At 40.5% G+C, this 13,087-nt stretch overlaps 1 protein-coding gene across 1 annotated transcript; it reads right to left on the bottom strand.

The window, feature by feature from the left end:
- Nucleotides 1-892: 892 nt before the first annotated feature.
- On the bottom strand, nucleotides 893-6,966 carry LOC139155141 (vomeronasal type-2 receptor 26-like). Its single transcript, XM_070730224.1, has 4 exons — nucleotides 6,874-6,966; nucleotides 3,871-4,083; nucleotides 3,181-3,307; nucleotides 893-1,803 (listed from the first exon to the last, which is right to left on the bottom strand). Exons 1-4 carry the CDS (start codon nucleotides 6,964-6,966, stop codon nucleotides 893-895), a joined length of 1,344 nt encoding a protein of 447 aa, XP_070586325.1.
- Nucleotides 6,967-13,087: the final 6,121 nt, after the last annotated feature.

A 13,087-nucleotide genomic window follows, 5' to 3' on the forward strand; every position in this document is an offset into this window, starting at 1 on the left:
CCTCTCTCTCCTTCTCTCCCCCCCCCAAAGTCATTTAGCCCAAGGTCTTTCCTGGGTCTTTCACTCCCCGTTTATTCTATTCATTCCGCAGACTTTGCCAGGGACTCTCCAAGTGTCTCTTTCAGCTTCTGACTCTCCATCTTGAAAGACCCACAGTGGCTGGGTGGGTCTCTGAGGGAACACCCCCAGCATCTCCCCACAGCTGGATCAAAGGTTGTGACATAACACCAAATGTCAGGAAACCTTTCCTGGGTTGATCATGGACTGGGCTCCAGGGAGTCATCCATCAAGGATTTAAAAACTGCTATTTTATTTCTCTGCTTGAAAGAAAAAAATACACCAGTGGAAATTACAAACTTTATTTTTTAAACTTAGTTTATTTTTTTTATTTTGGTGAAGTACAGAAACAAAAAATAATGATCCCAAACTGAAATCCAAAAAAAGGAAAGAATTATATAAGAGGGATGAAGATTTCTCTTCCAAGCTGAGAACCGATCAAACATAGCAATTCACTTCATTCTGGCATTCTGGAGAGGATCAGGCAACCAGGCTGGTACTTGGTCCCAACAGCTTTGTACTGACCTCTTTTCCTACTCAGTCTCTCTCGCAAACACTTGTAGCTGCTGTCAAGAGGAACAAGTGCCCACATTATTTTCTATAAGCTTTCACATTCAGTAGCTGTTGCTGAACAGCTGAATTCCTCTGAATTTTACAAAGATCTCTTTAGCAATATTTATTGAAAGAGGACAGAGCTGCAAGAATTCCCATCGTTCAACAATTTCCCATTTTGAAACATATAGATATTTTTTCTTTGACTCCTGCATACTATCTAAATGGAAATCAAATAAAAGTCATGTTAACAATATTTCCAATATCACAATGGTGTTATATATCAGGTTTTTACATTTGTTCTGGCTGTGAGATGCTCCTTTGTGTTCAGGTCTGGCCTCAGAAGGATAATGTAGCACTTGGGGATGAAGATGCAACCTAGCAGACCAGCACTGGAGGCCAGGATGGAGAACACCTGCACAGCCACCATGTATTTCCCTTTGGTGCTCAGGTAGGTGGGCACAAAAGTCACCCAGACACTGCAGAAGACCAACATGCTGAAGGTGATCAGCTTGGCTTCGTTGAAGGCCCCAGGCAGATTCCTGGCCAGGAAAGCCACCGTGAAGCAGATGGCAGCCAGGAAGCCCATGTAACTGAGGGTGACGTAGAACATGACAACAGCCCCTTCGTTGCATTGCAGGATGATCTCTCCATGCTGGGAGTGGAGGTCAGAGTCAGGGAAGGGGGGAGAAACTCCCAGCCAGATGGAGCAGATGACAATTTGGACAGCAGCAGAAGAAAGGATGATGGAGTTGGCCAAACTCTTTCCCAACCATCTCTTCATTTGGTTTCCTGGTTTTGTGGCCAGAAAAGCCAGCACCACCGTGATGGTTTTGGCCAAGAGAGAAGAAACAGCAACTGAGAAGATGATGCTGAAAACTGTTTGTCGGAGAAGGCAGGTGGCTTTCCTTGGTTGACCAATGAAGAGAGAAGGAGACAAGAAGCAAAGCAGGAGGGAGACCAGGAGGATGTAGGAGAGGTCCCGGTTGTTGGCTTTGACAATGGGGGTTTCTCGGTATTTAATGAAGATGATTAAAACAATGTCTGTGATTAAGAACAACAGGAGGGCAAAAGAGACCAGGATGATGCCCAGAAAGTCTTCATAAGACAGGAAGGTTATAACTTTGGGGATACATTGGACTCTGTGCTTATTAGGATATTTATTATCTGGACACTTGGTGCATTTTTTAGTATCTAAAAAATAAAAAGCAATATTTCTTTTATAGATTTTTTACATTACAAGAAACATTTTTTTGGACAACATCTAATTCCAGGAACATTTTCCAATAAGTATTTCTGAACTATTTCATTAAAAAGAGCTAAGAAGGGTATTTCTTTAAAATGTAGCTAGGTATATGAAGTTGAAGGGAGTCATGGGACATTATTTTCTGTGTAATGTGTACAGAATCTTCATAGGAACCTACATTATTAGAGGTTCATAATGAATCATAAAATCTTTTTAGCCAAACATCCTGAGTCCTGCCCCATGGCAGTTAATATATGGGACTTGGAGGATGCCTAGAGTATCCCGTAACATCTGGAAGCAATATGGTATTAAGGAAAACCTTCCTATCAGTGAGAACAATTAACCAGTGGAACAGCTGGCCTCCAGAGGTTTTGGGTAGTCAATAGTAGAGGTTTTTCAGACAAGACTGGACAGTCACTTGTCTGAAATGGTATAGGTCCGTGATGGCAAACTATGTCCACAGTGGCAGAGGTGGTATGCAGAGCCCGCACTATGGGGACGTGTGCCATTGCCAGCTGATCTTCTGATTTCCAATGTACATGTCAGTCTTCGCAGGCACTGGAGCACTGGGAAACAGCCTGAAAACAGCTTGAAAATGGTCGAGAAAACAGCTAAAAGAAAGATAGTTTTCAGGCCATATTTCGGATAAAAATGATCTGAAAAACTCCCTGAAAATGCCCCCCAAAATAGCCAAAATAGACATGTAAGTGCTGGCCAGCTGGTCTTTGGATTTCTGGTGCACATGCATGTGTGTTCCGGTTTGGGCACTCAATGCTGAAAAGGTTCACCATCACTGGTATATGTTCTCCTGTTTGAGCAGGGGGTTGGAATAGAAGACCTCCAAGGTCCCTTCCAGCTCTATTTTGATTGATCGCTTGATCCATATGACTGGCAGAATATTTGTGTAAGGAGATTCCCCCAATTACTATCCACAACACCACATTATGGACTTCTCAGTGTTCCTCAAGGGGAGGCCAATAAACAGTGAATTGCAAGGGGTTTTAGAAGGTGTATCTAAAACAATGCATCAGGTTTCAAAGATCTCAGATGGTCATAGAAAGGTAAACTTAGCAGCACTTCTCCAAACTAAAAAGCATAAGAGATATTTCCTCTGCTGCTAGTAAAGCTTCCCAATTTGCCACTTCCTCCTCCCGTCTCTTCCCAGCCCCCTTCAAAGTCTTTTTGATTTACTTCCTTTTAGATAAGAAATGGTGGAGGTTTAAAAAAAGATTTACTTCAATCTGCCTTTTAACTTGCACTTTCATGAAAATGTTCTGGATGGATCCCGTTCCACAAAGCCTCCCATTTTCCTCAGTGTCACCCACCTTCCTGAGTGGAGAAGGTCCCCTCCGGACAAGGAATGCAGTCGTAGCAGCAAACTGGCTCTCCTTCTCGAGCCCTCTTGACAAATCCCGGATGACAACTTTTCACACATTTGGACTCAGGCAGGGACTGAGCAGAACAAAGAGAATGTGTTAGGAAATATGTTAGGACTCTTCATTCATGGAAAACAGGGGTAGAAATGGATGGAGACAATTAGCCTCTGATCTTCAGTGAGGTTAATATGAAATCTTCTGAACAAATTCAGGAGGTATAACAACTGGCAGATTCTTCATTTAATTCCTCCCTTTTGTTTTTGGAATTTAACATTTCAATAAAGTACTTTTCTATTTAATAAAATCTGAAGGGATGGAATTGCAGAAAAAATATTTCAGTATGATGATATATCCATATTAAAATTGAGAATAAAGTTTACTGTAAAAGATTTAGGAAACTTTTATTTCTTTCATTCTTTTAATGTAGAATAAAACTGCGATGAAGAAAGAAACCTCTGACCAGTAAGATCTTGAAAGATTTCCTTAAAACATGGCAAAGCTGCTTCACTTAGGTCCTGTCTGTTGGAAAACCTCCATTAGGTGACACCAACTGGCATGGAAGGCCAACCACCCTGGAGACTCTAGGCTTTCCCCACTTGAATTTGGAAAACAGAGAAAAGACAGCAAAATGTCTCCCACCTTATTGAGCAACTTTAGCTTTAAAAGAGCATCTTGGTTGATAGAAAGTCTCTCTCTTTCAAAATACGCCAGAGTCTCTTCCTTGACATCTTCCTTGGGGAGAACCAAGTAGCTGCCAATGAAGAGATCTGCTTTGATCTCTCCATTTTGGTCCAAGTACGTTTCATGTTCTGAAATATTCCAATGTTCATTCTTCTCTAGAAAGGGATGAAACTAAAATGGGAACATCCAGGAATTTGAAATATAGAAAACATTGTTTCTTATCCCACATTGAAACTTTCTTCTACAATTGTCCAACCTCGAAATATGGTTAAATAATACTGCCATTATCTTCAAAAGTGAATGAAAAAGTTTGAGGAAAAAATAGTCAGCCATATACTGACAAAATATATAGGAAATATAATTGACACAATTGGTCAATTATAGGAAACATTCTAGAGCAGACGAGAAATAAAATGAACAGGGAGAGAAAAAAGATGATTCATAAACTCTTTAGAAACAACAGGTAGATTCCTAGAAAGCATGGGTTTATCAAGAAGATGTCAGGCCAATCTTCTCCCTGGTCATCCTGATAGAAAACACCTCCAGATGTGCTAATTCTACTTGATTGTAATGCAACATTAACCAAATGTTGCAAATCTAAAAGAACAAATCTCCCACCAACTCTTATTTCTACCTGAAAATTTAGCCAAGATCCTTTCTGAGTTTCCTTCTCCCCCATTATCCAGCTGCAGGATTCTCCCCTCTGATCTGATCCTTCCCTAGGTAGCCTGTCTTTTTCTCAGGGAGGGAGGGAGGAAAGAAGGAAGGGAGGTTGGCTGGGTGGGAGGGAGGGAAAGAAAGAAAAAGAAGGGGGGAAAGAAAGGAAGGGAGGAAGGAAGGAAGGAATGTTGGGTGGCTGGGTGGGAGGGAGGGAAAGAGAAAGAAGGGGAGAGAAAAAAGAAAGAAGAAGGGAGGGAGAGAGAAAAGAAGGGAGGGAGGGAGGGAAAGAAAGAGAAAGAAAGAAGGGAGAGAGGAAGGAAGGAAGAGGAAGGTTGGGTGGCTGGGTGGGAGCAAGGGAAATTAAGAAAGAAGAGGGAGAGAAAGAAAGAAAAAGAAAGAAAGAAAGAAAGAGGAAGGAAAAAGAAGGTTTGACGGGTGGGTGGGAGTGAGTGAAAGAAATGGCGGAGGAAGAAAGAAAGAAAGAAAGAAAGAGAAGAATGGAGGGTGGGAGGGAGGGAGAAAGGAAAGAAGGAAGAAAAAAGGATGGAAGGAAGGAAGGAAGATTTGGAGGCTGGGTGGGAGGGAGGGAAAGAAAGAAAGAAGAAAGAAAGAGAATTGGAGAGAAAATAGAAAAAATGACAGAAAGAAGAAAGAAAGAAAGAAAGAAAGAAAAGGGAGGGAGAGAGGAAAGAAAGAAGGAAGGAAGAAAGAGGAAAGTTGGATGGTTGGGTGCGAGGGAGGGATAGAAAGAAAGAGAGAAGGGGAAAGGAAGGAAGGAAGAAAAAGAAAGAAAAAAGAAAGAAAGAAAGAAGAGAAGGAATGTTGGGTGGCTGGGTGGCAGGGAGAGAGGGAAAGAAAGAAAGACAGAGAGAAGGGGAGAGAAAGAAAGAAAGAAAGAAGAAGGGAGGGAGAGGGGAAGGAAGGAAGGTTGGGTGGCTGGGTGGGAGCAATGGAAATTAAGAAAGAGGAGGGAGAGAAAGAAAGAAAGAAAGAAAGTGGAAGGAAGCAAGGAAAGAAGGAAGAAGATGGTTCAGTGGGTGGGAGCGAGAGAAAGAAAGAGAAGTGGGGAAAGAAAGAAAGAAAGAAAGAAAGAGGAAGGAAGGAAGAAGGAGGTTGGTTGGGTGGATGGGAGCGAGGGAATCAAACATAGAAAGAAGGAGAAGGGAAGAAAGAGAGAAAAGGAAGGAAGGCAGGAGGAAGGTTGTTTGTTTGTTTGTTTGTTTGGGAGGGAGGGAGGGAGGGAGGGAAAGAAAGCAGGGAAAGAGGGGGGAGGGAGGAAGGAAGGAATTGATAGATGAGAAAGAGAAAAAAAGAAAAAGAAAGAGAAAGAGGAAAATTCTGTGCTGTTATTTTTAATAGTTCCATTATTTATCATATGTTAATATTTTATACTATTTTACACACAGAGTGATTTAATTGCCTTTCTTTTGCCCAGGGCTACCACGTATTTTTCTGGGATTTACGTGCATTCAGTGTTTATAGTCCAGAGCATAAATATGGGTGTCTTTATTCTGTACATCAGGTTGCATAAATCCAGCCTTCTGCCGCACGAATCCCAGTGACCGGTTAGGTCCCACAGAGTTGGCCTTCTCCGGGTCCGGTCGACTAAACAATGTCATTTGGCGGGACCCAGGAGAAGAGCCTTCTCTGTGGTGGCCCCGACCCTCTGGAACCAGCTCCCCTCGGAGATTAGAACTGCCCCCACCCTCCTTGCCTTTCGTAAAGTTCTTAAGACCCATCTCTGCCGTCAGGCATGGGGGAACTGACACATCTCCCCCGGGCCTATACAGTTTATACATGGAATGTTTGTGTGTGTGTTTGTTTTTAATAATGGGGTTTTTAGTGTTTTTTAAATTATTAGATTTGTTCTTACATTGTTCTTTTTATTGTTGTGAGCCGCCCCGAGTCTACGGAGAGGGGCGGCATACAAATCTAATAAATAAATAAAATAAATAAATAATATGCTATTCCATTCCACAGTCAGCCATAACACTAATGACTGTTTTGAACAGTATGCAGGTTGCATTCCATGAAAGGTTATTTTATATGTGAAATTGTCTATTTTTTTAAAAAAAAGTTATTTATTTTTTAACAATTTTTAGATACACACAACATAAAACAAGTATATAGTGAAAGTGCCCACCACCCAACAAACATACATATCCCACCACCAAATCGGGGGTGTTTCTTATATAAACCTTTTTAACCAAAGAGCAATGTATCTATTTACATATTATAGAGTTATTCCAATTTATTCCTTGTAGCTTGGTTTCGGATTCTACTCGCCATATATCGTCTTACCTTGTCCCACCATCCCATCAGTTGTCTCAAGTCAGCTTCATTATCCGAATTCATCCTTTTATCCATAATTTCAAATTGAATATAATCCACCATGTACCTATACCAATTTTGCATTGTCCATTTTGTCGCATCCTTCCAATCCAAGACTATTACCGCCTGAGCGCTTTCTATCGCTGCTTGTTTTATTTCTCTAAATTCTCCCATTGCATTACTTTTAACTAATACTGCCATTTCCTTAGTAATTTTCCATCATGTATTTAACGTTCTATTAATCTGCTGAAAGTATGTGAGTTGAACGGGAGTATAATACCACTTATGTAATATTTTCCTTCTCATTTCCCTAATTCTTGTATTCTTAGTTTTCCTTATATTTTCTACTATATTTTCCATCTCTTGTACCTCTACTTGTATCTCATTTTGCCACCATTTGGTCAATACTTGAATCATATCCCTGTCTGACTGCACTAACATCTTATATACATATTGGTTGCTTGGACCTTTATGCCCTCACTTTTTTCTCTTATTGTTTTCTCTAACACTGTCTCCTCCCTCAATAGTGCTTCTTTATTCTCCCTTTCATTGAGATATTTACATATTGCATTTATTTGTAGCCATCTTCCCTTACCCAGCCACCATTCTATGCTATTTCTACTTGGCCTCCCATCCTTCTCATATAACTGTTCTATCTTAGTTATCCCTCTTCCCTTCAACTCTCCTATAACCCTATTTAAATTCATTTCATTATCTCTATTTATTACATAAAGAGATGACAGTTTAGATTTAAATAATCCTATTTTCCCCTGCCATTTTTTCCAAATTTCCATAGTCCCTTTCATGGGACCTATTAATTTACCTAAATCGCTCCTATTCCACTTTATAAACATTAATTCTCTATTCTTCATCCCATTGATCTGTTTTTTCATTTATTTTCAAATAATTGCAACTCCATTAACCTTTTCATTTGAAATGCTTCCCTATACAGCTCCAAACAAGGAACTCCCTATTCCCCCCTCTTTTTCATTCGCTATTAACCACTTTTTCCTTATTCTTGGTCTCTTATCTTTTTCAATCCAATAATTAAGTTTTTTGTCCCACTCTTTAAACTTAACTACTGATAGCCCCCCTGACAGTACCTGAAATAGGTACATCATATTATTATTATTATTATTATTATTATTATTATTATTAGTAGTAGTAGTAGTAGTAGTAGTAGTAGTAGTAGTATTTATTAGATTTGTGTGCCGCCCCTCTTGGGAACTATCAACATTTTCAAGGCTCTTATTTTAGAGATTCTCCTTAACTTTTTCTCTTTTCAGCATTTTCTCCATATTTAATCTATAATTCACCTCCTCAATTTTCGCTGGATTTCTCAATAACCAAATTCCCAAATATTTAATTTTTTTAATCCTAACTCCAACCCTGATTCTTTCCTAATTTCTATCTGCTCTCTCGGAGCTGTATTTAAACACATAATCTCTGATTTTTCCATATTAACCGATAGTCCCGATTCCTGTTTGAACTCTTGTAAAATATTTCTTATACCTTTGATCATCTCCATCTGGGTCTGGGTCAATATAATTGCATCATCTGCAAATAAATTTAATTTCATTTCTAATTCCCCTATTTTATATCCTGCCCAATTGTTATCTTGTCTTATCTTATTAGCTAATGTCTCTATTGCTATTGCAAATAACTTTGGAGATAAAGGACTTCCTGCCTGGTGCCATTTAATATTTTAATTCTCTGCCTTCTTTGTCCATTTACATTATATATGCTTCATTCCCTTTATAAATTTCTTTTATAATTTCACAAAATTTATCCCCCATATTTAGTTCCTTACATAATTTATATAAGTAGCTATGGTTAACTTTATCAAAGGCTTTATAAACATCTAATTTCAAAATTCCCAATTTCCTTTTAGTAACGGTAGCATGGTGCATCACATTTATTACATTTCTAATTGGTTCACTTATTTTCCTTCCCTTCACAAATCCATATTGATCCTCTTCAATTATTTTTGGTAAAATATTTTCAAGTCTATTTGCCAATATTTTCATAAATATTTTATAGTCTTGATTTGCCAAACTGATAGGACGGCAGGACCCAGGTTCTCTTAAATCTCGATCCATCTTTGGGATAGTAACAATCTCTGAAAGCTTCCATGTCTGTGGGATATCATGATGTAACAATATATTATTAAACAGTTTCCCCAAATGTGGCAACAATACATTCATATAAGTTTTATAAAATTCCCCTGTAAACCCATCTGGGCCCGGTGCTTTGGCTTGTTTTAACACTTTAATTACTCTAGCAATTTCATCTTGTGTAATTTCTGCATTCAATATTTGTTTATCTTCTTCACTTACTCTTTTCCCAATATTGAGGACTCCTATCTTAACCTGCTCCTCTTTATACAAATCCTCATAATATTTTCTCATTATCTTCTCTAGCTGCTCTTTACCATATCTGACCTCTCCACTAGAGTCTCTCAGTGCTAATATACATGATTTTTCTTTCCTCTGCTTCAAATATCTTGCCATTTGCTGCATTGATTTTGTGCTCCAGCTCAATGTTTTTTGTCGCATCGTCATTCTCACCTTGTTCCATTGGATCTCAACATACACCATCAATTGATTCTTTTCAATTTCAATAAACTATTCCAATCTCTACTTTTAATTAATCTTAGCTGCTCTTGTATCAAATCTATTTCCTTAATCTTCATTTCCCTTTCTCTACCCCACCTCTTCCTAATATCTGCTTCCATACATATACATTGTCTCCTCATGTAGGCCTTACATGCGTCCCACACAATTGATTGTTTAATATCACCCACATTGTTAATTCTAAAATATTCACATAACTCTGTCTGCAATTTATCTTTATCTTGTTCACTGGCAGTTACAACTGCATTATATCTTCAAATTCTTTGATTGCATTCCTGACCTATTTCCAATTTTATTTTATATGTGAAATTGTCACTGAAATATTTCTACACCTATATTGGTTCTCACTGACGGAAAATATTTGCTTAGTTTCAGTTTCCATCCATTGCTTCTTGTTTTGCCTTCTGGTGCTTTGGAAAATACATTGCCCCCCACTTCTTTCTGGCAGGCCCTTAAGAGCTTGTTGCCTCTCACACTCTTGGGCAAAGCATGGGAGCCATTTCCTCCTCTCAGGGGTCCATGAAAGGACATCTATAGTATGTAATATTGGGAAAAGGGGAACAACTTTTTTGCAGAACTGTAGTTTCATTGAGGCTGAGTGTGACAAGGAATGGCTGGGAGGGGAGGGGCCAGGCAAGGCACCCCTTGATGTGAGTGACATTGAGTTGACCATGCCCACTCAGTCACATGACCACCAAGCCTCGCCTGCTGAATCACATTTATTTATTTATTTTATTTATAGTTAGAGTTGAAAGGGACCATGCAGGTCATCGAGTCCAACCCCCCGCCTGAGCAGGAATCCTAAAGCACCCCAGCCAAGTGGCAGTCCAATCTCCTCTTGAAAGTGTCCAGAGTTGGAGAGTTCAAAACCTCTGCAGGCAGGTTGTTCCAATGGTTGATCGCTCTGACCGTCAGGAAGTTCTTCCTTACTTCTAGGTTGAATCTCTCCTTCGTCAGCTTCCAGCCGTTGTTCCTCGTCCGGCCCTCTGGTGCTCTGGAGAATAGAGTGGCCCCCTCCTCTCTGTGGCAACCCCTCATGTACCTATATACAGCTATCATGTCCCCTCTGGCCCTCCTTTTCTCTAGGCTATCCATGCCCAGTTCCCTCAGTCTCTCTTCCTAAGTCTTGGTTTCAAGTCCCCTAATCATTTTGGTTGCTCTTTTCTGCACCTTCTCCAGAGTTTCAATGTCTCTTTTGAAGTGTGGTGACCAGAATTGGATGCAGTACTCCAGATGTGGTCTGGCCAGGGCATAGTAGAGTGGTATTAATACTTACCTGGTCTTGGAGTGTATCCCTCTGTTGATGCAGCTTAGGATGGTGTTGGCTGTTTTGGCCGCTGCTGCACATTGCTGGCTCATGTTTAGTTGATTATCCACCAAGACTCCAAGATCTCTTTTGCAGTTACTGCTGCTAAGTGGGGTTTCTCCCAGGCTGTATGCGTGTCTAGGTTTTTTTTTTGCCAAGGTGAAGGACTTTGCTCTTGTCGACATTGAACATCATGTTGTTAGTGTGGGCCCATAGTGTTAATCTGTCTAGATCTTTCTGTATTTTGAGCCTGTCCTCTAGGGTGTTGGCTACCCCTGCCAGCTTCGTGTCATCTGCGAATTTGATTAGTTCCCCTTCTACTCCCACGTCCAGGTCATTAATGAAAATATTGAAGAGTACAGGGCCCAGGACGGAACCCTGTGGTATCCCACTGCCTACTTTCTTCCATGTGGATTTGGAACCATTGAGGACAACTCGTTGTGTACGGTTGGACAGCCAACTGTTTATCCATCTGCATGTGTTGTAACCTACCCCATTTTTTTCTAATTTGTGGATTAGGAGATTGTGGTCAACTTTATCAAAAGTTTTGCTGAAGTCCAAGTATATGAGGTCTACTGCGTTGTGTTGGGCCACTGATTTGGTTATGGTGTTGAAAAATGATATGAGGTTGGTTTGGCATGATTTGTTTCTGACAAACCCGTGCTGGCTGTTGGATATAATGTTGTTTGTTTCTAGGTAGTGGCAAAGTTGTTTTTTAATTATTTTCTCCAGTATTTTTCCAGGTATTGAAGTCAGACTGATTGGTCTGTAGTTCGCTGGGTCAGTCTTTTTACCTTTTTTGTGGATGGGGACTACGTCAGCTCATTTCCAGTCTTCCGGAAGGTCTTCAGTGGTCCAGGATTTTTGATAGATGAGAAGTGGTTCCGCGATGGTGTCTGCCAGTTCTTTTAGGACTCTGGGGTGAAGTCCGTCTGGCCCTGGTGATTTGTACTCGTTGAGCTCCCACAGGTACTCCCTTATTGTGTTTTTGTCTATGTTGAGTTCAGTTCCTGGGCGATTTGTTGCAGACTTGCAGGTTGGTTGGTAGGTGGTCTCATTTTGTATGAACACTGATGCAAAGTAGGTGTTGAGCAGCTGTGCTTTGTCTCTGTTCTCTGTGATTTCATTACCGTCTTCGTTTTTTAGTGTAGTGATTGTTTCCTTGATTTTCTTATTGTTTATCTGCTGCAAGAAACTTTTTTTGTTGTCTTTGACTTTTGTTGCAAGGTATTGTTCGTGTTGGGCCTTTGGACCATGAAGCCACTCCCATCCAGTCACATGATTGCCAAGCCCCCACTGCCCGGTCACATGTCCATCAAGCCACATCCACAAAATAAGCCACACCCACAGAGTGGTAGTAAAAAAATTGGGAACATCCCCCCTTTGGAACCATTATTCCCTGAGTAATTAAATTGGTCAGATCTGTTGAGATGGTTACCCTCCTTCTCCTCTGGAATCCATATTGGGACCCCTACCTGCCACCACTGCAGCCTTGGAGACCCCAACCTCTTTTCTCCCTCCTTCCAACTCCTACTCAATCTGGAGGAATAGGCAGCATTCAAGGCCTGCGCCAGAGTCTTTGTGAGGCTGTAATAGCCATAGGAATTTGGGATCCATCTAATGTTCCTTTTCTTCTGGGTCTCCAGTGGGGCTTTCTGGGTGCATCGTCTGCGGCCTTTGACAGAAAAGATGTTTTTTGAAAGGGAACAGAGAAAATAATAATTCTGAAACTTTTGTTCCACAAAGAAACGGGGCTCAAAGGCTTCATCTTTTGGCCTTCTTTTGAGCAGATAACCAAAGTTCAAAATACTGTGGATATATTTGAGAAGTCTATATTTGTCTATTTCATACCCTACAAAATTTGTGAGGATCCAGACTTTTTCTTTGATGAGTCCCGGCAAGCGCAGAAATGTTTCATGGAAAAGAAGAATTCTGTCCCAAGGAGCCTCAAATTCTATGAAGTGAACAAAGACATTGACTTGTCTCCACTTAGAGAGGGCATCCCTGAGTGGGGCTGTATATTCTGTTGTTGAGAATTGTTGTGATATAACCACACAAATTCCATTCCTGACAAGCACAGGAGGGAAAGTCCTCATGAAATTCTCTCCCTTCTCTGTGTCTGAAGCAAAGAGGCCAATCAAGGTCCATCTGAAATAGAGGAGCAGTTGGACAACTGCTGGGTACTGGATCCCTTCTTTGGGCTTCATCTGGTGGAAAAAGGGGAATTTGCTTTTATCACTCAGAG

Source organism: Erythrolamprus reginae (genome assembly GCF_031021105.1).
Source record: "Erythrolamprus reginae isolate rEryReg1 chromosome 13 unlocalized genomic scaffold, rEryReg1.hap1 SUPER_13_unloc_12, whole genome shotgun sequence".
Taxonomy (NCBI): Eukaryota; Metazoa; Chordata; class Lepidosauria; order Squamata; family Dipsadidae; genus Erythrolamprus; species Erythrolamprus reginae.